General features: G+C 53.0%; 1 protein-coding gene across 1 annotated transcript in view; it reads left to right on the forward strand.

The window, feature by feature from the left end:
• Positions 1 to 10,589: 10,589 nt before the first annotated feature.
• LOC128330114 (NAC-alpha domain-containing protein 1-like) overlaps positions 10,590 to 25,098 on the forward strand; it is a 56,192-nt gene continuing 41,683 nt past the window's right edge. Inside the window, exon 1 of the mRNA XM_053262437.1 lies at positions 10,590 to 10,843. Coding sequence (XP_053118412.1) covers positions 10,744 to 10,843 — 100 coding nt within the window. The 5' untranslated portion in view covers positions 10,590 to 10,743. The remainder of the gene's footprint in view (positions 10,844 to 25,098) is intronic.

The raw sequence follows: 25,098 nt of genomic DNA on the forward strand, positions 1-25,098 counted from the left end.
TGGCTTTTGCCAAACAGGATACTGCCCAGCTCCCATCGGCTATTCCCCAGGCATCATTTTAAAAGTTGCTCTGCAACCCTTTTGATTTTAAGTGCCAGCAGTCTGGTTCCATCTTGGTTCAAGTGCAGCCCGTCCCTTTTGTACAGGCCTTGCTTGCCCCAAAATGTGTCCCAGTGCCTAACAAATCTAAACCCCTCCTCTTGGCACCAACGTCTCATCCACGCATGGAAACCCCTCAGCTCTGCCTGTCTCACTGTACCTGCGCGTGGAACAGGTAGCATTTCTGAGAATGCTACCTTGGGGGTCCTGGACTTCAAAATGCTACTCATCAGCCTAAATTGGTGTGAATGTGGAGTCCAGGGCCTCCACAGTCCCTGGGCCCCCCCCAAATCCTCTTTAGTCTGTCCTGGGTGGTGGTGTCACCCCAGCAGAGCATAATGATGCTTAATTTGAGTCAGACCATTGGTTTATCTAGTTCAGTATTGTCTACATAGGCTGGCAGCAGCTTCTCCAAGGTTGCAGGCAGGAATCTCTCTCAGCCCTATCTTGTTGGAGATGCTGCCAGAGAGGGAACTTGGAACCTAGATGCTCTTCTCAGAGTGGCTCCACCCTCTAAGGGGAATATCTTACAGTGCTCACACATCTAGTCTCCCATTCAAAGCAACCAGGGCAGACCCTGCTTAGCTAAGGGAACAAGTCATGCTTTCTACCAAAAGACCAGCTCTCCTACGGTCTTGTGAGCACTGTAAGATATTCCCTTTATGAGATGGGGGCGCTCTGAGAAGAGAACCTGCCGTGCAGAAGGTTTCAAGTTCCCTCCCTGGCAGCATCTCCAGATAGGGCTGGGAGAGACTCCTGCCTGCAACCTTGGAGAAGCCGCTGCCTGTCTGTGTAGACAATGCTGAGCTAGGTGGACCAAGGGCCTGACTCTATAAGGCAGCTTCCAATGTGTGGCCTGTGCATGCATGTCTCTGCATGTATAGAATGGTAAGGGCTTATATAACGCAAAGCGTTTGGTTAGTTCAGTATCACAGCTACCTTAAGGACTGTTCTTTCCAGCAGACTGAGCCCGGCATCCTCGGCTCTCCCTACCCCCCACCCCCACCCCCGCCACTCAGCTCTGGCATCCTCCCCCTATACTGCCCTACAGGAGGCTGCTTGTGTGCATGGCTTGCTCAGTCACGCATGTGCTGCCCAGGGCATGCTTTTCCATGCACGTGATGAGGCTGCTCCTTTTCACCATTGGGTTCTGTCCCAGCTTCTGCCCTCCAGGGAAGAATTTCTCTCCTCCCTCCCACCCACCCACCCCCCGCCTACCAAATGCACATATGCACACATGCGCATGCATGCGCACACACACCTCTGCATCTCTCCAGGCACTGTTTTGCAGCACCAGTAGAGAGGGGTCTTGGAGGGAGCTGGGGCCTCTGGTGGTCTCGTAACCCGGCAGACTGTGGCCATGGGCTATGAGCAGAGACCACCATCAAGCTGTCCTTGCAGACCAGGACTACTGAGGCCATGAAGGTGGCCAGGAGGGCTGTGGAGGTGGAGATAGTTGGAGAACCAGTGTCCTGCGGAACTCAGAATCTGTAAAGAAGATATTTGGGATGAGGGAGGTGCCAATACTGGGGGTCTGAGTGGGGGCACAGCACCTCAATACTGTATTGGCCTGAATCCGAGACTAGGCCCCCCCCCCATTTTATTGATATTAGAAATCGGGAGGTTGCCTTAAATTGAGAGTCCTGTTCCTTTTGAGTAAATGCAGGTATGACCTTTATTTAACTTCTACTTTTTTAGGGGGTTGTTTTAATTTAAGGAGTTATCTTTGATCCAGGTAAATACAGTCATGTATAGAATTTGCTGCCACAAGCTGTGGGGATAGCCACAACTTTAGAGGACTTCCAAAGGGGAATTAGGCACATTCGTGGAGGAGATGAGAGACCTTGCATGACAGCGGCTAGAGGCTACTGATCTGCAGCTGCCCAGAAGCATCAGTGGAAGTGGGGCTGTGCCTACAAGTGGGCTTCCCTTCTAGCAGCACCTGGTTGGCCATTATGGGCCACAGAATACTGCCCCTGAGGGTCCCCCTTTGGTCTGTGCCGGCAGGGCTTTTCCGATGACACTGTCAACTCTAAAGGGTGGTTGTGAGGACAAGCACAATAAAGCTTGTTGCGGAGGGCTTTGCAAGATGTCTGACAAATCGCAGCAGGGTGCAGGCGGGTGGGCGAGAAGCTGGAGGGAGGGAGGGAGGAGATGCAGAAGCAAAGGGACGCAGCCTTGGCGTCCGATTCAAGCAGCAGAGAACAAGGAACTGACCCGGGCTGCAAGGGCTGGAAGGGAAAGCGGGAGCAATTCAGCCAGGCGGCGCACATGCTCCTGAATGTGGACACACCCGCTCTTGGTGCCCGTGGAGGAGCTCAGCGCCTGGGCCAGTTAAGGAGGAAACCAGCAGCCCTCCAAGTCGGGGCTGGGCCAGGAGTCAGAGGCAGGGGGGAGTGTTTCGTTTCGTTTCGTTCCAAGCATTAGGCATTGCTTTTTGTGGTGTTCACGACCCCTTATCTAGCAGTTCTCAAAGGTGGGTCCCCAGATGTCGTTGGACTGCAGTTTTGTAGTCCATCAACGCCTGGGGACCCACCTTTGAGAACCCCTGCCTTGCCTAGCTGAACAGGGAAGAATGCTCAGGCCACACGCATGCCTTGCTGGCAGCCTTGCATCATCCCGTATTCCTATAGAAAAACAAGCCTGCTGACGTCATGTGAGCCACCGCAGCAGCAGGGCAGCTTGCCTGGGTGGAATCTGTAACACGGTCTCGGTCACCTCCCAGCAAACCAGTTGCTGCAACCCCTGCTTGGCAGCTGGAGAACTCAGGCTGAGCATGTGGGTGCTTCGTCCAAGGAAGTCAGTGCTAGTGGTGGGACTCAGAGGGAGCCTCTCTCCAGGCTCTACGACCTGCTTGGGCCACAGGGGTCCCCCCCCATCTTAAGAACAGTCCTCCTGGATCAGGCCCAAGAAGGCCCATCTAGTCCAGCATCCTGTTTCCCACAGTGCCCCCCCCCGATGCCTCTGGGGAGCCCACAGGCAAGAGGTCTGTGCATGCCCTCCCTCCTGCTGTTGCTCCTCTGCATCTGGTATCGAGGGGCATCCTGCCTCTGAGGCTGGAAGTGGCCTACAGCTACCAGACTAGAAGCCTCTGATAGTCCTCTCTTCCATGAATTTGTCTAAGCCCCCTTTAAAGCCATCCAAGCTGGTGGCCATCACCACATCCTGTGGCAGAGAGTTCCATAAGTTAATTATGGGCTATGTGAAGAAGTACTTCCTTTTGTCAGTCCTAAATTCCCCAACCTTCAGTTTCATGGTGTGACCCCTGGTTCTAGTGTTGTGAGAGAGGGTGAAAAATTTCTCTTTGTCCACCCTCTCTACTCCATGCATCTTTTTTTACACCTCTATCATGTCTCCCTGTAGTCGCCTCTTTTCCAAACTAAACAGCCCCAGAAGCTGCAGCCTTGTGTCATAAGGAAGGTGCTCCAGGTCCTTCTTGCTGGAGTCCACGGCCTGGTCTATACTGTACATGCAGCAGAATCCTGAGATGTTAGGGTGGCCAGGCTGTAGAAGAGGACACCCTGCAAGTAGAAAACCAGAACAGCAGGAAGTGAGCTGGGCTAGAACCCTTCTCCTTGATGAGCTAGTTTTCTACTTGCAGGGTGTTATTTTTAACGGAGAAACATTAAAAGATGTGTTTCCCCTCCACCTGCATGCAGTCTGAAGTGGTACCATCTGAACTGATAGGGCATGCTTTGTACACAGAAGGCCCAAGGTTCAATCTCTGGTTGTATCTCCAAATATGGTTGAGAGAGATTCCTTCCTGCAACCTTGGCGAGTTGTTGCCAGTCAGTGTAGACAACCCTGAGTTAGATGGACCAAGGTTCTGACTGCGTATACGGCTGCTTCCTGTGTTCCGTGATTTTACTGCATCTGCTTCTTTTAAATTGTGAGACTTGCTCTCAAAGGGTGGTGCTTCTAAATCTACCAAATGCCTACATAATACATTGTGCGACGTGTATGCAAATTGTGTTGAGTTTAAAAGCACACAGGTTTCAGACTCCAGTCTTGATTTGACACAACTTTGGAGGCTTGCCTTCTCTCCCCCTGCATAGGGAGTTTGCACAGAGGAGCCAACCCTCCTCTGGTCCAGGAGATGAATAGGAGAGGCTGTGAGGACATGATGGAGGAGATCCACAAATGTCTTTACAGCTCTCTCTTGTTGCTTTGATGTAACTGGCCAGCTTGAAGCCCAGATTTTACTCTGTCACCATGGAGACTAAGGCAGGAGGGGGGGGGAGTGCGGTTTCTATGGCAGCAGGCAAAGGTTGACAACTGAAAGGACCAATGGAAGTCTAAGTGTGCATTTCACACATGCACACACAAACAAAGCTTTGCAGAGACCAACGTGCATTTCCAGAAAGAGGAACACACACACACACACACGTACGCCCTTTATGGAGGATTGTGTTTAAGGATGCCAGCCTGCAAGGTGTCAGAGTGCACTAGTGCCTAACCATGCAGCTCTACCTGATGAATGACCAACCTGCAGGCAGTGTAGCAGTGGAGTGGGGTGGGGGAGAGGAGCAACCTGAGTTGTTGCTGGGAAGCAGAGAAGCAGAGTCAGCCACGTCTCGCTTGACGGCTCCTACACACACACACACTCCCGCCCGCCCCAGCTCATGAGGACCAGCCATGCGTGTGCTGTCACTATTTTGGAATGCGCCCCCTTCAGGCCGTAGTCCTGCCCACTTCGGTGTTCCAGGAGTCCTTTCCATTTAAAAACGGGGTTCTTTTGCTGCCTCTTAGTCCAGGGTCCTCCTCAGCCTTGGTCCCCAGATGCTGTCGGACTGCAGCTCCCTCCCTGGGTGCTGCAGCAATGGGGCCAGGGACGGAACCGGCAGATGTTCTACTCCTGAGCGAAGGCCCTGACTGAGGGGCCAACTTTGAGGCAGGCCAGGATTGGCCCCTGGGGGTCAGCTAGGGTCGCCAACATCTAACTGCCAGAATGAGGGACACAAGTTGGGGGGGGGCAGGAGGTGTATGCATTGGTCATCAAGAGCCTGAGTATCATTGACGTCTACGTGACGGAACTATATGCTATTGAATAATGCCAGCATTGTTATTATTTAGAACATATTCAAGGTATACCACTTTCCACTCGAAAACTTCTCAAGATAGGAAGCGGCTCACCCCACCACCAAAATGAGGGATAAATGCTGTCCCTATTGGGACCAGCATTTCATCCCTGAAATGAGGGACGTCCCGCGTAATGAGGGACATCCTGCATAATGTGGGACAGTTGGCAACCCTAGGGTCAGATGATGGAGTACTCAGGCAGGCTGGTACTGCCTCCGGCACAGCATGGAATTCCTATCATCCCCAAGCCACAATGGCCTTGGCCAACTGGCTGGGGATGATGGGACCTGTAGTCCAGCACCACCTGGGGACTTTGCCATAAATAAAAACAAAATGTTAAATATGTTAGATAATAAATCAATGTGGTACAAACCAACATCCAGAACACTCTTTCTAGAGTTCATGTGCCCAAAGAACAGGTTTAGGAACATAGGAAGCTGCCATATACTGAGTCAGACCATCGGTCCATCCAGTTCAGTATTGTCTACACAGACTGGCAGCAGCTTCTCCAAGGTTGCAGGCCGGAATCTCTCTCTCAGCCCTGTCTTGGAGATGCTGCCAGGGAGGGAATTTGGAACCTTCTGATGCTCTTCCCAGTGTGGTTCCATCCCCTAAGGGGAATATCTTGCAGTGCTCACACATCAGGTCTCCCTTTCATATGCAACCAGGGTGGACCCTGCTTAGCTAAGGGGACAAGTCATGCTCGCTACCACAAGACTAGCTCTCTTCCCACTCATGTCATTTGTGTGTAGTGCATAGTCCATAGTGCTTGGGTTACACACCACTATGCATAGTGGCGGGGAAGGGCTTCTGCAGGATCCAAGAATTCTGCTTGTCCTCTTGCTGCTGAGTCATCCCCCCTCGGTCTTGCCGATGGCCTGCATCCCCTCTTCACTAACCCCTGTGCCCTGTCAGGGTCTGCATGCAACAGGCATTGGGTCCCAAGAGAGCTTTAGCCCAGCCTGGCTTCCATATGTTTTATGCATTAAGGATGACAATCCAGATGGTGCTCTCCTCCCTCCAGTGTGTCCCTCCGTGCTGCCTTCCTGTCCTCAGTGGGCTGCCTTCCTTCCTGCAGATCCCTTCTAACTGGGCAAGGAGGCACCTATCAAAGGGAGCAGGTTACGCAGGGGAGAGCCTGAGCCCCTGGCCCTTTCCAGCCCCAGCACAGCATCCCTCCAGCAGCTGTCGCTGGTGACCCTCCACCTTGTCCTTCTTTTTTAGCAGAGGTGCACCTGGGAAATTTTGGAGCCTGGACCTAAAGGTCTTTGGAGCCCCACCCCCACCGACTGTAACAACAACCACCACCACCTATATTCTGCGATGATATCTATAATAATAACAACAGCAACAATACTGATAACAAAATTCAGCCATCCCAGGTCCTTGGGAAGGACTCGAAGTCTGGATAAAACAAACTAGTCAATAACACCTGTCTGACTGTGTAAACAAGAAACAACAATAATATTCAAAGGGCAAATGCCTGGCGAAACAGGTGGGTCTTCACACCAGGAGAGGAAGCATGCCTTTTCTCCCAGAGCCCACCTCTGACTCCACTCCCCCCCCCTCTCCTTGGAAGCCCCTCAGGGCAGAGGGAGGCCTGTCTACAAGGACTTTGCAAAGGGCCAGGTTTGGGCCCACACTGTGGGTGCTAAATAAATGGCCAAGATGGAGTCAAGAGATCCCAACCTAAAAGATCTTTGGGTCGGAGATCATTTATCTTGGTAAGGTTTCCGTTCCTCTTATATTTGCAAGGGCGGTATAGAAATCAATCAATCAATCAATCAAATAAATAAATAAATAAATAAATAAATATTGTTGTAAGTAAAATGCAGCTCAGGAGGCAAAGTGCATCATAGGGACATAGGAAGCTGCCATACACTGAGTCAGGCCCTTGGTCCATCTAGCTCAGCATTGTCTACACAGACTGGCAGCGGCTTCTCCAAGGTAGCAGGCAGGAATCTCTCTCAGCTTCATGCCGGGCACAACTCAGAGGGGTGGACTAGAGGACCTCCAAAGACCCTTCCAACTCAAAACGATGAGGGAAGAATACAAAGCCCCCGTCCCGCAAAGCCTCCACTTGACTGGCTGCTGCCTCGGAGAGCACAGGTAACCGTTGCCTGGTGGTCACATAGCAGCCAGCCTTTGGCAGTACAGCAGAGGGCTGAGGTAGCCTTCTCCCCATAAGCCCTGAGCTGGGCTGGATGCAGAATCCAGCTGAACTAGGTCAGGGATGGTCCCACGCTTTGGCTTTGCACCCATCCATCCAGCTTGCACCTCTGACTGTATGCTGAAGACAAGAATCACCACAACGCCGTCAAGGGCAGGCTTGCTCGGCCTTCCAGAGCTGCAGAGAAGAGGGGATGATGGCTGACGCTGCTTGTCCTGTCACGGTGCAAGAGAAAAGCGGCGCTGGCCACAATTCTCACCTCGGCAGCACGACTCGAAGAGGGACAGAGCAGCCTTCTCCGCCACTCCAAGGAGTCGTCCTTCCTGCTCACATTCACACAACTCCAATCGCCATGCACACCTGTTTCCTACACAATCCCTGCTGCTCCAAGTCCGATAAAGAAAGATCCCTGTCTGAAGCCCTGGAGAGCCACTGCCAGCCACGACAGACAGTCCTGAGCGAGATGGACCAAGGGTCTGACTCGGTACACAGCAGCTTCCTATGTTCTATTCAGTACACCCTGAAGTGCACGTCCCCTCCTCACCCAGGGCTGTGTGCGTGTCTTCAGGTCACACTTAAAAAAAAAAACAAGTTCTTAACCTAACTAGTTTCTAAAAAGGTAAATGTAAAGTGTCAGTGTCAAATCCTGGCAACCACAAAGCCCTGTGGTTTTTCTTTGGTAGAATCCAGGAGAGTTTTAACATTGCCATCTCCCGTGCATTTGATATGATGCACGGATGATCAGAGAGGAGGGCTGGTCTGGTGGCAGCAAGCATGACTTGTCCCCTTAGCTAAGCAGGGTCTGCTCTGGTTGCATCTGAATGGGAGATCACATGTGAACACTGTAAGATATTCCCCTCAGGGGATGGAGCCGCTCTGGGAAGAGCAGAAGGTTCCAAGTTCCCTCCCTGGCAGCATCTCCAAGATAGGGCTGGGAGAGATTCCTGCCTGCAACCTTGGAGAAGCCGCTGCCAGTCTGTGTAGACAATACTGAGCTAGATGGACCTATGGTTTGACTCAGTGTATGGCAGCTTCCTATGTTCCTATGATGCCTTTCAGCATCTTTCCCATATCACTGCAATCCAATATAGGTGTTTCCCATAGTCTGGGAAACAAACCAGTGGCAGGGATTCAAACCGGCAACCTTATGCTTCCTAGGCAAGTCATTTCCTACTGTGCTATTAGGTGGTATCTAGTTTCGAGGTAGTCTTATTTGCCACCAACTCATTCTAGGGACAACTGGAGGGGGAAAGTTATTTGTTTCTGCTGGCTTATCTGTCTCTACCGTGCTTGTCTTCTCATTCAGGGCAGAGGGGTTCTCAACTGGGGCTCCACAGAGGCTGATGGACTACAACTCCCATCATCCCCAGCCACAATGACCTTTGGTACTTTATTTGCCACCAGTCATATGCTGAGCAAAACTGGAAGAGGGGTTCAGAGAGGCAGGATGCCTCTGAATACCAGAGCAAAGGCAGAAGGGGGGCATATCTTCATCTCTTGCCTGTGGGCTTCCCAGCGGCATCTGGTGGGCCACTGTGGGAAACAGGATGCTGGACGAGATGGGGCCCGGGCCAGGCTCCCTTGATGTTTTTATGGCTATTTGGCTGCTTGCACCACTCTCTCCACCCCACCAGGCGAATTTTCCGTAAGAATCTTAGTTTTCCTCCCCCCGCCCCGCTTTCTTGGATTCTCTTCATCATACAAGTATCAAGCCTGAAACGATTACAGTCAAATGCTAAAGGAACAGAAATACTGAAGCAAGTAGAAAGAAGATCCCGATAATGGTCTTATCACCTCCCCTGATCTATGGAATGATGTGTAATTTTTCGTAGTTAAGGGAAATAATTTTGGGCGGGGAGGTGACTGCAGCAAGGCATCCATCCACTCCCTGCAATGTGGCCTCTGCCAGGGTCATAAAAATTATATGCAGATTATGCACCTAATATATACATATTAGCTGCAGTCCTCTGTGTCTTGAAGGGTTTCTGATGTTGTGCTTGGAGGTGCATTTCCTCTAATGACTCATATAAAAGTAGTGTGGTGTACTGGGCAGAGCACTGGACTTTGATCATGGAGACCTGGCTCCAGATTCTCACTCAGGCATGAAGGTCAATAGGTGGCGTGGACCAGTCCAAGTCCTACCTTGCAGGGCTGTGGTGAGGCTAAAAGGGCACAGCCTTATTTATGACGCCCCGAGCTCCTTGAAGGAAGTCTGCCTGCAAATAGGATCAATAATCACATTGGTTTGGATACGCCGGTGCTACTGACACTGCCTGGCCTTTTGAAACGGTGCAGTAGCAAGCATGAAATGTCCCCCTTGCTAAGTGGGGCCTGCCCTAGTTTGAATTTGAATGGGAGACTACATGTGTGAACACTGGAAGATCTTCCCCTGAGGGGATGGATGGGGCCTCTCTGGGAAGAGCACCTGCATGCAGAAAGGTTCAGGTTCCCTGCCTGGCAGCATCCCCGAGACAGGGCGGAGAGAGACTCCTGCCTGCAACCTCGGAGAAGCGGCTGCCAGTCTGGGTTCTCCTGAGCTAGAAGGCCCAGTGCAATGGTCTGACTCGGTAGCAGGCAGCTTCCCGAAGATGCGGGCGGCATGGTGAGGCTGGCCGCCGGACTCCTTTCCTGAGCATCCCAACTCCACGCGAGGAGGCCCAGCAGCGCATCTTCGTTTTGCAGAAGCCCCTCGGAGCAGAGGCCCCCGATGCTGCTGCCGCCGCGCCGCCGGTGGATTCCTCCCGGTCATGGTGGAGGTGAGGCTGCTGCTGCTGCTGCCGCCGCCGCCCCTGTGCAAGAAGCAGGACGCCGTCCCTCCGGTGCCGCTGCCGCCGCCCGCAGGCCGGCCCCGCACACCCGGGCGCCTGCACCCCCCGCCCCCGCTGCCTGCGGAGGAGGAGGAGGGGGCTGCTGGGGGGCGGGGGGCTGAGGCGGCGAAGGCCCTGGAGGGGAAGCCGCCGCCGCCGCCAGCCGAGCCCTCCCGCCCGCTGCCCGCCCTCCGCAGTGCCTGGCACACACGCACCCCCCCCCCCCACCTTGCCCAGCCGGCTCCCTCCACAGAGGGGAGGTGCGCGCGGGGGGGAGGCGAAGAGCCCCGCCGCCGCCGCCGCCGCTGACATCATCTGGGATGACAGAGCTCTTCGGCGGCGGCCGCGGCAGCAGCAGCAGCCGACTCCAGCCTCCCCTCCCTCCTCCCCCCGCCCGGCTCCCCAGGAGCGGCACGGCACGGCGCAGCCTCCAGCCCTCCTCCTCCTCCTCCATCATCTCCATCCCTAGTTCTCCAGCAGCAGCAGAGCCCCTCGGAGGCGCCCGCCCGGGCCGGCACACGCCCCCTGCCCGCCCCTCCCTCCCTGCCGTGGTGCCAGCCAGAGAGCCCCTGCCCTGGATGCCACACCATGCCCGGCGAAGCCATCCCAGCCCAGGAGGCGGAGGCGGCGGCGGCTGCTGCTCCGCTGCTGCCCAGGGACCCCGGCGTCCGGAAGGCACCTGAGCCAGGTAAGCGGCGCCCCCCAGCTCCAGAAGCGAGCCGGGGAGGTGGGGGAGAGAGAAGGGGGAGGGCGGCCAAGGATGGGGGGGAGGAGGGGGATGCAACAGGGGAGGCTCGATGGTGGCGGGGAGGGGGGAAGCAGGGGGCGGGCGAAGGGGGGGCGGATGTGGGGCCGAGGAGGAGCAGGGCGGGGGGGACGGCAGCGACGACGTTGCTCCTGCAGCCGCTGGGCTGGCCCCTGCGGGGTGTGACTGGACCTGGAAGGAGCCTGCAGGCGGACTGCCCCCTCTCTCCCTCCCCTACGGCTTGGGCCTCTCCTCCCCCCGCATCACCCCCGCACAGGAGGCAAGAGGGGGCCCCGCCGCGCAGAGGAGCCGGCCCGGCCCGGTTCGAAGAAGTCCTGCCTGCTGGTCACTGCCTGCTGACCTCTCTCTTGCTGCGTGGCGGGGGTGGCGGGCGGGGCGGGGGGAGGAAGACACCCCCCTCCTCCTTGCACGGACGAGGGAGGGGCTTTGAAAAGTGGAGGTTAGAAGAACCCGATACTAGAGAAGAAGCACCAGGAGTCGGACCTTTCGGGAGGGAGGGGGAAGGAGGATCGCGGGAGCGGGGGGGGTCTCTTATCTTGGAGGCCAGGCCACTCCCCCAAGGTCAACTGAGAACCAGGCGTACAACTCCCCCGCCGCCTTCTTCTTCCCTCCCCTTAAGGTGCGGGTGTGTGGGGGGGGGCTTGGTGCTCTAATCATTGCACACCACTGCCCAAAGGAAGGGGGACTCTCCCCCCACCGCCCGCTTCTCAAGCCCCCGCCCCTCAGTTGCCTGTCTGGCTCTAGAGCGGGGGGTGCCGCAGGCAGACCGAGCTATGTGCAAAGGGGCTACCCAGGAAGACTCTGAGCCCCCCCTGGGAATGAGTCGGCCCCTCTGCCTTCTTTTAGGCAGCAGCAGGACACACAGAACGTTCCTCGTGCTGCCTGCAAACGTGGGAAGCTGCCAAGCGCTCCGGACCACGGATCTGTTCAGGGTGGCGTTTCTGGTGATTTCCCAGGGAAAGGGGGGTGGTCCGCCCCTCCCCCCTGTGCCCGCTTCTCCAAATGAGGAGGGGGGCATAGGGGAGGGGTTTCCAGGCCTCTTCCTAACCCCCTCCCCCATGCCATTTAGGGAGGGCGCAGAGGTCAGACCTTCACCTTGGTTTCCAAGTACCCCCCCACTTCCCTTTCCAGAGAGCGCCCTCCCTCCACAGGCACAAGCCGCGATGGTCCTAAACGGGCCTTGTCCCAGCATGTGTGGGCCAAAGTTACGCATCCTTTTGCTTCCTAAGGGCCTGGTTGACCTCTGCTGATCTTGTTGCAATATTATGAGCGATATACAAGATACTGATGAGTTAGGAATTAACCAGAATCAGCACTTTAAAGATACACTTGTTGTTGTTGTTGCTGCTGCAGCAAAAAGCACTGCAATCCTGTGCATTTTTACTCCACAGGGAGTCTCATTGTGTCCAGTGAGATTTACTCCTGTGTCTGTGTGATGAGATTACAGCCCTGCTTGTGACTGTATCTGAGAACACATTGTTAAACTTTTGACAATTTGCTCCCTCCGCCCCCCCCACCCCCAAATCTGGAATGGTGCTTCTGCTGCCAAGCCCACATCACCCCAAAAGGAAAGGTAAGGTGGCCACCTCACCTGTCTCCTTCTATGACACCTGCTATTGCCCTGCTTCCATCTCAGCCACAATATTTAGACTTATTAATGTATGTGAATGAGCAATGGCTGGTTTTATCTCTGGCATGATTGGCAGGCCTGCCACACCCACAGACCATCATCTGGGCAAGAGTCGAAGCTCCTTGAGAAGAAGGGCTAACTGCCGGGGAGTCCCACTTCAACTTTGTGCTTCAGGGTTTCTCAGCCTTGGGTGCCCAGAGGTTGTTGGACTACAACTCCCATCATCCTGGGGGGGGTGATGGGAGTTCTAGTCCTACCACCTCTGGGGACCCAAGGCTGAGAATCTTGGTGCTGGACAGAACGTTGTGCTTTGAACTGGGTTCCAGCCTGGCCTCCGCTGAGACCTCCGTGAGCGAACCCCTCGCAGAGAGGCTCAAATACAGCTGGAAACAACAAGCCCTGGCCTGCGGTGGTGGAGCCTCAGCTTGGCTTGCAGAAGGCGGCCGGTTCCGTCCCTGGCAGCCCCTGCCTCCCGGCGGCCTGGCTCCTGCCTGGAACCTGCAAACTGCTGCAATGCTTCTGCCCGTCCGTGTAGACAGTGCTGAGTCAGATGATGGATGACTTGTCTGACTCAGTCGAAGGTGGCGTGTTGTGTGTGTGTGTGTGTGTGTGTGGTATTCGGTTCTGTACAGACCGGGGAAGTGTGACACTCCCAGCCCAGAGAGAGCTCTTGCCGGGTCTATTATTCAAGCTTCCAGGGAGGGAAATCTGGACAGATAGAGAAGGTAGGCAGGCAGGAGCGTGCAGAACTAGGGCACTGGGCGGGAGGGAGAGAGCCTTTCAGCAAGAGCGTGGGGAGGCAGGAGACCGATCCAGCTCAGGAAGGGGCCCCAACTTCCCATCGTTTGACAAGAGCGAGTAAAGAAACAGCCGAAACCCCCAGTTCTCTGCCACGGCCCGCGTCTTCTTGAGCATGGCTCTCTCCTGCAGCTTCCATGTTCCTCGCCTGTCAAAGAGGAGCATTCAGCGGTTGCCTTTGTTCAGGCGTATTTGTGCAGCTCCGCTGTCCAGTTGTGATGCTTGGGGTTAGAATCTCTGATCTGAAGGAACTTCGGTGGAGGTTTGTGCTGGGATGCTCAGGCTGCTGCCCCAGGGGGTGGGTCTCATAGGCCTGTCCTGGCCACTCCGTTGCACCTGAATCTGGTGGGTGGTAGAAATAAAACCAAAACCAATGATCTCCTGTAAGCCTGAAATCTGCCCATCCCTGCTCCAGGGGGCCTAGCCGCATCCTCTCCAGCCTAGGAGGGAAGAAGAGAGATTGCAGAGGCAAGAGCTAGCAGGAGGCCTGTACCTTTAATTGCTGCACACAAGAGCTAATTCGGTGCCGCTGACAGAGGCGTGAGCAAAACGCTGCACACTGGACAACTATTAAAGGCAAAGAAGCTCATTTTCTGTACATCTGGCCACCACACAGGGGCCCATAGGAGGGGGACCATTTCTGTTTGCCCATTTGTCGCCTGGTCACCACTGAGCAGTCTGGGAGAAGGCTGCCTTTCCTCTGGCATCCTCACCTGGTGTTCTGCAGGACACGCCAGTCCTGCCAGGTAGAGACCCCAGCAAGGCTCCTATCTGTTTAACAAGTACACAAAAAGGTGGAAATTCAACAGCCAGCTTTGTCCATGGCTTGGAGATGCCGTGATGAGAAAGGCTGAACTGGCGGGTCTCCTGCCCTGTTGCAGAGGTGGTGAGAGCCCAGGAATGCTGCCAGGAGACCTCTTGGCACCCCTAGCATCAAGCTGCTCTCGCTGACTCCCGTATTGTCCCTCTGTTGCTGCTCCTGTTTGCAGGGCCTCCTGTCCCCCCTTGGGGTGGCTTCTTGTGGCTGTCATCAGGCAGGGGCGAAATGGACCTCGGATGGAAACAGACCATCTCACGAAGACGGATTCATGCAGAGGGTTCCTGGAGGGGACAGCCCTCGGCACCCTTTCCTGCAGGTTCTCTGGACTGAGAGCCAGGGTTGTGCCTGGGGATGATGGGAGTTGTAGTCTAACGCCATCTGGGGACCTGTGGGCGAGAACTCTGGCTTTAACAGTTGGCTGTTTCTTTTCAACCTTAGTTTCTTGGGATAGTAGGCACCACAATCCAAAACAGAAATAATAATGCTAATAATACTAATAAAGAAACTTGACTTCTGGAGTACCAGGAACATAGGGACATGGGAAGCCACCTTATACGGAGTCCAGCCATTGGTCAATCTAGCTCAGTACAGTCTACACTGACTGGCAGCGACTTCTCCAAAGCTGCAGGCAGGAGACTTTCCCAGGCCTGCCAGGGGTTGAACCTGGAAACTTCTGCATGTGCTGAGCTGGAGTCCCATTCACAGAGCCAACCAAGGGTGCTTCGCATGTGGGGGCAGCTCACCCAGCAACCTAGGAGGAGGTAGCATTGGTCTAGAGCAGAGGTTCCCAAGCTGTCATCCTCCAGATGCTGCTGAACTACAACTCCCATCATTCCCAGCTACAGTTCATTGTGGCTGGGGATGGTGGGAGTTGTGGTTCAGCAAGATCTGGAGGACCACAGCTTGGGAACTTCTGGTCTAGGGCAGCCCTCCCTGTAACAGGGACCCCCAGATGTCATTGACTACAACCCCCATCATCCCCAGCTGCCGTGGCCTTTGGCCATTGCTGCTGTGGATGATGGGAGTTGTAGTCAACATCCTCTGGAAATCCCTGTTACAGGGAAGAACTGCTCTAGAGCAGGGCTCAACAATTTCAACCCTCCAGCAGTTTTTGTACTACAACTCCCATCATTCTTTAGCCACAGTGGCCAGTAGTCAGGGGTGATGGGAGTTGTAGTTCAGCATCTGCAGGAGCTCTGAAGTTGTGTACCCCTGGCCTAGAGATAGATACGAATATGAATACGACAGATATTTATATACCACTTTTCAGCAAAGTGGTTACATAAAACAAATAAATAAAATGGCTCCCTGTCCCCCAAAGGGCTCACAATCTAAAAAAGAAATATAAGACAGACACCAGCAACAGCCACTGGAGGGGTGCTCTTTTGGGGATGGATAGGGCCAGTTGCTCTCCCCCTGCTAAATGTAAGAGCACCGCTGTTAAAAGGTGCCTCTTTGTCCAGTTAGCAGGGAAGGAAAACCAAGAAAGAAAAACATGCAGAGGCTCACAGATGCTTGCTGGCCTTGATCGCCAGCAAGCATTTGTGCTCACTGCCAACCCTGCGGCCCGAAGGGGAGCTGTGGGGTCCTGCGTGTGAGGGGGCCCTGAGATTTGGGCCTGCTCTGAGAGCCTCCCTGGCCTACCATCCCTGCAGCTCTGAGCCATGAGGGAGGCGGAGACTCACCCCTCTTGCATGGAGCCTCAGAGACACTTTGCAAGCAGGGAGACCTTTTGCCGCTTCCTGAGTCTCTCTGGGGCCCCGCACAATGTCCAGCAAGTGTCTGCATTTGATCTAAGGTCATCATAAGTGATGATGATGATGATGATGATGATGGCCAGGTTAAAAAAGAAATAAAAAGAAATTATCTAGTGGGAAGCTGGCAAGTGCATTTGTGGGTCCCAGAATGTGGGTCCCTCAGAGGCAGGACATCTCTCCATCCCAGTGGCAGAGGAGCAACAGCAGGAGAGAGTCCCCTGCTAACTGGGCAAAGAGGCACCTTTTAATGTGGTGATTCCCTTTATTTAGCAGGGGGAGAGTGACTGGCCCCATCCACCCCCAGAACAGAACTTCCAGGGACTGTTGCTGGTGTGTGTCTTATGTTTCTTTTTAGAATGTGAGCCCTTTGGGGACAGGGAGCCATCTTATTTATTTACTATTTCTCTTTGTAAACCGCCCTGAGCCATTTTTGGAAGGGCGGTATAGAAATCAAATTCATCATCAGCATCAGCATCATCAGCATCATGATGCCCTCACCTCTCGCCTGTGGGCTTCCCAGGGGCATCTGGTGGGCCATGTGGGAAACAGGATGCTGGACTAGATGGGCTTCCTTGCGGGGCCTGATCCAGCAGGGCAGTTCTGATGCTCTCATGTGGACTCAGATCAGAAGAGGACGCGGGACGAAGGCTAGGAGTGAAGAAGAAGTCCTCAAGCACGATGGAGCCACATTCCGAAAGATGGGGGAGCCATCCAAGATAAACGGCAAGGAAAATGTGAGGGTTGGGCGAGATCCAGCAGGGCACCAGGCGGGATATAAATAAGGGGCAGAGGATCATAGCCGTTGGTGTAGGGAATTAACGGATGCCATCAGGGATTTTGATATTTCATATAATGGCCAAAGGCCAGTGCACCTGGGGGATGATGGGGGTTGTATTTATTATTTGTTTGTTTGTTTGTTCGATTTTCAGACTGCCCTTACAAACTAGCTCAGGGCGGTTCACAAATATCATAAAATGGTTAAAATCAATCAGTGATCAGGAATAAAAATTTTAAGATACAATAAAACAGCATCTTTACAGCCTCTTTCCAACCACATCTTTACAGGGAGGATTGATGGGGAATATACTTTTTGCTCCTGTTTGGAAACTCTTGTCCCGTTGGGGAATTAAGGTTGAATGGAGGTTGTGGGCCTGGCGTCTGTGTTTTCTCTGCTGGAACTGCAACCCCAGCAACTTCCCCAGCTCACCCCCACCCCGCCTCAGTGCAAGGAGAGATTGCTGACTCCAGCATCAGGCGCTCTGGGAGGCTTTAGTGGCCATTCACAGTGGAGGGGGGGCCCTTTCCAAAGAGGAGGCTCCCTCCGCCTTCCAGCTCTGCCTCTTCCCAACTCTTTGCCCCTCAATAAATGGGCTCGCGTGCATTTTTGTAAATCTTTGCGTTCATTTTTGTAATCCTCAAAGAAAACAAAGCAAAGCATCAAAATATTTTGATGCTTTCCACTTTTTAATACAGTGCCCTGTGCTGAGATTACATGAGGAATACAGGAACACAGGGAGCTGCCATATACTGAGTCAGACCCTTGGTCCATCTAGCTCAGTATGGTCTACACTGACTGGCAGCAGCTTCTTCAAGGTTGCAGGCAGGAGTCTCTCCCAGCCCTATCTTGGAGATGCTGCCAGGGAGGGAACTTGGAACCTTCTGCATGCTGAGTAGACATTCTGCCACTGAGCGATGTTCCCATCCTATCTGCTACTGGATACATAAACAGATTAATTCTTATGCTCAAAGAAGTGGTGTTGGAAATGGAAAGAGACCACCCCGCAAAAGAAAAAAAAAAAAGGGTGTGGGGGGGAAATAGACTGTGTCGTACTCCCCATTTTCCTGAGTAGCAGGATGCTTCATTGGAGCAAACTTGTTCCATTTCCTTGTAAGGAGAGAGTCCTGAGACCAAATGGCATTTTAGAAAGATCTCTTTATTTACAAATATATACAAGCTGGGCCTGAAAGAGTGAGCAGTCCAGGTCGCAACAATCCTCCAAAGACAACATGCCTTCGCAGTCCCCACCCCACAAAAGCTTCTTGGTGCCAGGGAACTGCCCAAACCCAGACTTCTGTCTCCTTTGCTGGTTATAACCCAGTGGCCTGACTGCTCTTCTGCTATTTATTTAATTTTATTTATTGAACACATTTGTATACTGCCCCATACGCAAGTCTCTGGGCGGTTTACAACAAAACAATAAAAACAACAGATAACAAGATTAGAACCTTACAACAATTTAAAATTTAGAATGTTAAAACTATTAAAAGCACAATTAAAACACTATCAAATTAAAAGCCAGGGTGAAGAAATGCATCTTGACTGCCTTTTAAAAAGTTGTCAGAGATGGGGAGGCTCTTATTTCAGCAGGGAGCACATTCCAAAGCTTGTGGGTAACAGCTGAGAAGGCCCCATCCATCCATCCCTGAGTAGCCACCAGACGAGCTGGTGGCAACGGCAGACGAACTGTTAGGAGTTATTTTGGCAATCTGGACTGCTTTCTGATGCACAGTTGCTTAGCCGTTAGCCCATGGAATGATGTAGGTCATATTTGAGGAAAACCATGTTGGATCAGGTTTAAGATGGTGAGGAAGCAGAGCTTTGCCTGCACTGAACGGCTAGACGTCTCTCTTCTCCTTCTTGGGTCAGTCTGTTCTGGAGAAGGAAACGGAGGACTTCATTGCCTCTCTTTGCATTGGCTGGCCAAAACTTTGAATGGCAGAACCAAAATGGAAGACAGAAGTTTGGGGTGGTGTACAAATTTGGAAATGAAATGAAATGAAATAAGATAGAGTCCCCATCTGAATATTTTTCCGGATGTCTCTGTAACTAAAATGATTCAGCACCACTTGTGAAAAGTAAAGCTGACCATTCAGTGAAGAGCCCTAGAAGAGGGGGCCCCAGCTATGGGTCCCCAGATGTAGTGGGGCCAGGGGCATAACGAGGCTGGAGTGGGCCCAGAGACAAAATTTTAAAATGGGCCCCTCGCCGATACACACACACTCACTTTAAATGTGACTTGCCTCTGGGGGGCCCCTCGAGGTGTGGGGGCCCCCAGGCAGCCGCCTCCCCTTGCCTAATGGTAGTTACGCCCCTGAGTTGGGCCACAGTCCCCATCTTCCCAGCCACAATGGCTGAAGGCTTGGGGTGATGGGAGGTGTAGAACAACCAGGGGTATAGCTAGGGGAGAAGGGGCCCGTGTTCACCCCTCTCCCCAGAGGCCCCTCAGAGTGAGGGAGATAATGAAGAAAATAGGGAGGAGTGGAACTGGGGCCCCTCAGTTGCTGGGGCCCCCCAGGTTCTTTGAACCCATCCACTCAGTTATAGCTACACCCCTGAGTACAACATCTGGAGACCCAAGGTTGGGAAGCCCTACCCTAGAACTGGGGTGTCCAGCTGCAGCCTGCCAGCTGTGGTTGGCCTACGTCTCCCATCATCCCCAATCCCAGTGAGATTATGGGGGTTGTAGGCCAAAAACCGCTGGAGGGCCGCAGCTGGACACCTCTGCCCTGGAAGGTCCCCAAAGGCATAGGACGCCCTGGCAACTGTAGGTCTTTTGGCCTTTCGCCATCTTGTGCCTAATAGCTCCGGGTGTGGATGCATAAGAAAGATGAAGCATCTCTGCCTGAAGAGAATTTCATTCATTATTCAGGGGCTGCTTCTTGGCACAGCCGTGAAATGCGGGAAAGAAGGGGGAACGGGGTGGTCTCCAGCCGCTCTGCAACGAGTTGTTTTGTGCAGGTGCAGCAAAGACGGAGGGAGAGCTGACTTTCCTCTTGGGCCACCCTGGTAATATTTCCTGAGCAGGGCAGAGCAGGGAACCCCATGCTTTTTGAGACGCTTCCACCCACAAAGTTGCCAGCCACAGCCAGCATTTTTAAAAAAAAAAAAAAACCCTACTATTTTCTATTGATGTTTCACATTTCAGTACAATTTGCAATATATAAGAGAGGTGTGAGGGACTTGAGAAGGGGAAATCTGCAGTGTAGAAAAGTCAGTTTGTGACTTATTGATTGGCGAGTCCACTGAGCCTTAGCAAGAGAGGAGTCAAGGTCCAGATTGATAAATGAGATGGGCAAGCACATATCTCCACGTAGGCCTGTCATATTTCTATGTCAATATCTGTTTTCTAGAGCCAGCCAAGATTTTTAAAAATACAAGACTCAGTTAAGAGCGTATTGGATTGACCCGTTTCAGACCAGCTTTGGGGTGGGCGTTGGGGTGGAGACTGCCTTGGTCGGTCTGATGGATGATCTCCAATTGGGAATTGACGGAGGGAGTGTGACTCTGTTGGTCCTTTTGGACCTCTTGGCGGCTTTTGATACTATCAACCATAGTATCTTTCTGGAGCATCTGAGGGGGTTGGGGGTGGGAGGCACTGCTTTGTAGTGGTTCTACTCTTACCTCTCGGGCAGATTAGGGTTAGGGTTAGGGTTAGGGTTAGTTAGCTGTTCTTCAAAATCTGAACTTCGATATGGTGTCCCTCGGGGCTCCATATTGTCTCCAATGTTGTTTAACATCTACATGAAACCGCTGGGAGAGATCATCAGGAGATTTGTATCCTGATGACACCCAAATCTATTTCTCCATATCAGCATCATCAGGAGAAGGCACAATCTCCCTAAATGCCTGCCTGGAGGTGGTGATGGGCTGGATGAGAGGTAACAAACTGAGACTGAATCCAGATAAGTTGGAGGTACTTAATGCACGGGGTCGGAACTCAAGAGATGATCTTGATCTGCCTGTTCTGGATGGAGTCACACTTCCCCAAAAGGAACAGGTACGCAGTCTGCGGGTGCTTCTGGACACAAAACTCTCCCTGGTGTCCCAGGCTGAGCCAGTGGCCAGAGGTGCCTTTTATCAGCTCTGGCTGATAGGAACATAGGAACATAGGAAACTGCCATATACTGAGTCAGACCATAGGTCCATCTCGCTCAGTATTGTCTACACAGACTGGCAGCGGCTTCTCCAAGGTTGCAAGCAGGAATCTATCTCAGCCCTCTCTTGGAGATTGTGCCAGGGAGGGAACATGGAGCCTAGATGCTCTTCCCAGAGCGGCTCCATCTCCTAAGGGGAATATCTTACAGCGCTCACACTTCTAGTCTCCCTTTCTAATGCAACCAGGGCAGATCCTGCTTAGCTTAAGGGGACAAGTCATGATTGCTACCACAAGACCAGCTCTCTTCTCAAATACATGAGCTGTGTCAGTTTCTTGAGATAAATGACCTCAGAACGGTAGTACATCTGCTGGTTACCTCCAGACTTGACTACTGCAATGCGCTCTGTGTAGGGCTGCCTTTGTATGTAGTCCGGAAACTGCAGTCGGTCCAGAATGCAGCAGCCAGGCTAGTCTCTGCGTCATCTTGGAGAGACCATATCACTCCCATCTTAAAAGATCTACACTGGCTGCCAATAAGTTTACGGGCAAAGTACAAGGTCTTGGTTATAACATACAAAGCACTAAGCAGCTTGGGCCCTGGGTATTTAAGAGAATGTCTTCTTCACTATGAATCACACCGCCTATTGAGATCATCAGGAGAGGTCCGTCTGCAGTTGCCACCAGCTGGTCTGGTGTGGCTACTCAGGGACGGGCCTTCTCCATTGCTGCCTTGAGGCTTTGGGGCACACTTCCTGCTGAAATAAGAGCCTCCCCATCTCTTACAACTTTTAAAAAGGCAGTCAAGTTGCATTTGTTCACCCAGGCTTTTATTTAGATACTGTTTTAATGGTTTGGTGATTTTTCATAGTTTTAACGTTTTAAATTTTAAATTGTTGTTATGTTTTAATCTTTTTATTTGTTGTTTTTATTGATATGTTGTAAACTGCCCAGAGACCTGCGTTTTGGGTGCTATACAAATATGTTAAATTATGTTGGTTTAAGACCACAATAAAAGAAAATAAAAAGTTAAATAAATACAATAAATAAAAATAAATACTCTTTGGACTGCGAAGGGCCTGCAGAAGCCTAGAACCCTAAGTGGCTTGCTGCACCTCTTTGTGTGTACAAACCTTTTCTGGGGATCGAGTTCAGGAAAAAAAAAATCTGTGGTGTGAGTGGGGCAGAAACTGGCTGTGCACAGATTGGCAGGGGCTTGTGCCATCACGAACCACCTTTCCCTCCTCCCGGGGAGCAATTTTCCCACTCTTAAAAGTGTATGATTTGTTGTTTCTTTTTAAGAAGGCACCAAACAAAATTAAATTGGATAAGCTGAACAAGCCGTGCTTTAAAGGAGCTAGGTGGTGGGAGGGGAAGGTGCTAAACCAATTAGCCAGTCAGCCCCTAGTTCACTGGTAAGGGGGGTGTCTGTCAAAAGTATTGATCAAGCTCTCCAGCTCATTTCACTCATCTCGGAATCTCCCTCCCTGGAGGCAGCCTGAGCCCTGAAGGTAATGCTGATTTAAAAGCCAACCTAAATCCTGGAGATCGCCATGCAAAGGAGAAAGTAGCTTATAGGCTCAGGGCTTGTTGCGTCTAGGGTTGCCAACTTTTCAACAGGCTGCTGTAACGGAGCCTTTAACACCCGGTTGATGTGATGCCATTAGCATGCCAACATTATCTCCATGAAGTGAAATAGTGTGTATGATTTTGCAGACCAGGCCCGAGAGCAGGCTAGGTTGGTTTTTGCTTTGGTCAGTTGGCAACCCTAGTTCCACTGGTGCGGCCAGACACCATGGCTCTTGCACCAGCATAGCACAGCAGCCCTGAGCTCTGTGGATCCTTTCTTGATAGACTGCTTTGTTCTCCTGGCCAGGGATACAGCACATTCCTGGCGGGTAAAAGACGTTTCAGGGTCTGGCAGCATCTATAGCAGAATGGTCCTTCTCTGTCTTGAAATCCTCGTGAGCTGCTGCCAGCCAGTGCAGAGAATATGAGCCAGATGGACCAAGGATCTGACTCAGTAGAAGGCAGCCTTCATATCACCTGTGCTGCCCAACAGGCAGAAACTGGACAGGTAGCATTTCACCTGCTGTTTTTCAGCCTTTCAGGCAAGCTCAAAAGGAAAGGATTCATAAAACCCAGGGACCCCAGGCTACACTGGTGCAACAGACTTGGTCTTAGAGGCACAGGAGCCCTGCCAGAGAACCAGAGTGGCAACCCTATTTGGCACTGATAGCCGCATAGGACTTCCAGATCATCTGTGCAACTGTGGCTAGGGTGTGGCATGGAATGGGCCAGTGCTGAGGCCAAGATCTCTATCAGGTGGCTAGTGGGGAAGTCTTCTAGTCGGCAAGAGTGAGGGCCAGGCCACTGATAGCACTGGTCTACCTGGGCACGTGGCCCGGGTCAATTGCTTGGCGCCTGGGGCCTCTGTGGGTTCATAGTGGATGAATGGCTTCAAACACTGGACGTGAGCACTGATTTTCTTTAGGAAGCAAGGCTGGGTGATAACCCAGCCTTGGCCTTACTGGTGCACCGAAAGGAGAAGGTACTGTCTCGAGGTGGTAGGCTGGATCAGGGGCGTAGGGGAGAGGGGGCCCGTGTTCACCCCTCTCTCTGGCGGCCCCTTGGGGTGAGGGAGATAATGAAGAAGATAGGGAGGGTGGAGCTGGGGGCCCCTGAGGAGCTCGGGGTGGCGGGTTCTTTGAACCCACCCGCTCAGTTATAGTTCCACCCCTGGGCTGGATTGTTCAGGTTGCCTAGTTGAATGGCAAGAACTCCTGGAAAGCAGAAAATACCACGGCAGGGAGTGGGCTGATCCCTCTCAACATCTTCTATATAATTAATTCCTGTAGAGGGGATGCGTGGGGATGTGGCAAGCTCCGCCCCCCACTGCAGCCACGACCAATGGTGGGCCCAGAGGGGGCAACACATGTAAGGTTGGGAGGGAGGAGCACGCACCAGGAGCTGGTTGGGGTGACGGGTGAGAGGAGGACGGGCAGCAGGAGGAGGATGGGTGGCAGGTGAAGCCGGGGAGGAGGACGGCGAGGTGGAGGGAGGCGGTGGTAGCAGGACGGCCTGGCCCTGGCCCACTGGGGTGAGGCAGCGGCATGGCAGCGGGGGGGACGGCTGGGCTCAACTAGAGGTGCAGATGCTCTGTGCCCGGGTCCATTAGTTCTGCATTAAAAAAATGTGTCACGCACTTATAGGAACATAGGCAGCTGCCATATACTGAGTCAGACCATTGGTCCATCTAGCTCAGTATTGTCTTCACAGACTGGCAGCGGCTTCTCCAAGGTGGCAGGCAGGAATCTCTCTCTGAGACCTCTCTTGGAGAAGCTGCCAGGGAGGGGACTGGAAACCTTCTGCTCTTCCCAGAGCGGCTCCATCCCCTGAGGGGAAGATCTTCCAGTGCTCACACTTCTAGTCTCCCCTTCATATGCAACCAGGGCAGACCCTGCTGAGCTAAGGGGATCAGCCCTGCTTGCTACCACAAGACCAGCTCTCCTCCCCTCAGTCCAGAGAGAGGGCTGAAGTGAGACCTTCTGCAGTCCAGAGTGATGCAGCCCACTCCTCCAACTCCTCCAAGCCCGGCTGACTCAGAATCCAGAGCACGGGTGCCGCTGGCCACAGCCTGCAGAGCGCCCCCCCCCCTTACAGCCTGAGAAGATGCTGTGACCCTCTGGCCAGTTACCTCTAGGGGAGGAAAAGCCTGCTGGGATTAGCAGGGATCAGGGAGGGAGGCCCTCTTCACCCAGCCAAACACCTCCTGGCAGCTGAGTCGGGTTAGCACTTGTCCACGGATTGAAGGGCGGGAAGGGGAGTGGGGTATTTGAGACTTCTTTCACATCTGGACCAGCAGCAAGCAGGGACCTTGGCTCTCTTCCCATCCAGAAATCCCGCTGCTTTCTCCAGCCCCCTTCCCCTTTGACTGGCAGCCCTCTCTTGTTCCTGTCCTGGCTGGAAGTGTTACCTCTGCCAGCACAAATACACAGATGGAGTAAATGTACATTCACGGAAATGTTTGCCGTGTAAAAACGACTTATTGCAAAACAGAGACACTGACTTCCAGGGAGGAAGGAGGAAGAATGGGACACTGGTCCAGAAGGTGATTTAACTGCAACCTGGCATGCCGAAATTTAGCAAATGAGCCATTTGGGAACAGAGGAAGCTGCCTCCTACCAAGTCAGACCATTGGTCCATCATCTCGCTCAGGATTGTCTACACAGACTGGCAGCGCCTCCTTCTCCGGGGTTCTCTCTCAGTCCTATCTTGGCAGCGCCAGGGAGGGAACT

This window comes from Hemicordylus capensis, chromosome 6, assembly GCF_027244095.1.
Source record: "Hemicordylus capensis ecotype Gifberg chromosome 6, rHemCap1.1.pri, whole genome shotgun sequence".
Lineage (NCBI taxonomy): Eukaryota > Metazoa > Chordata > Lepidosauria > Squamata > Cordylidae > Hemicordylus > Hemicordylus capensis.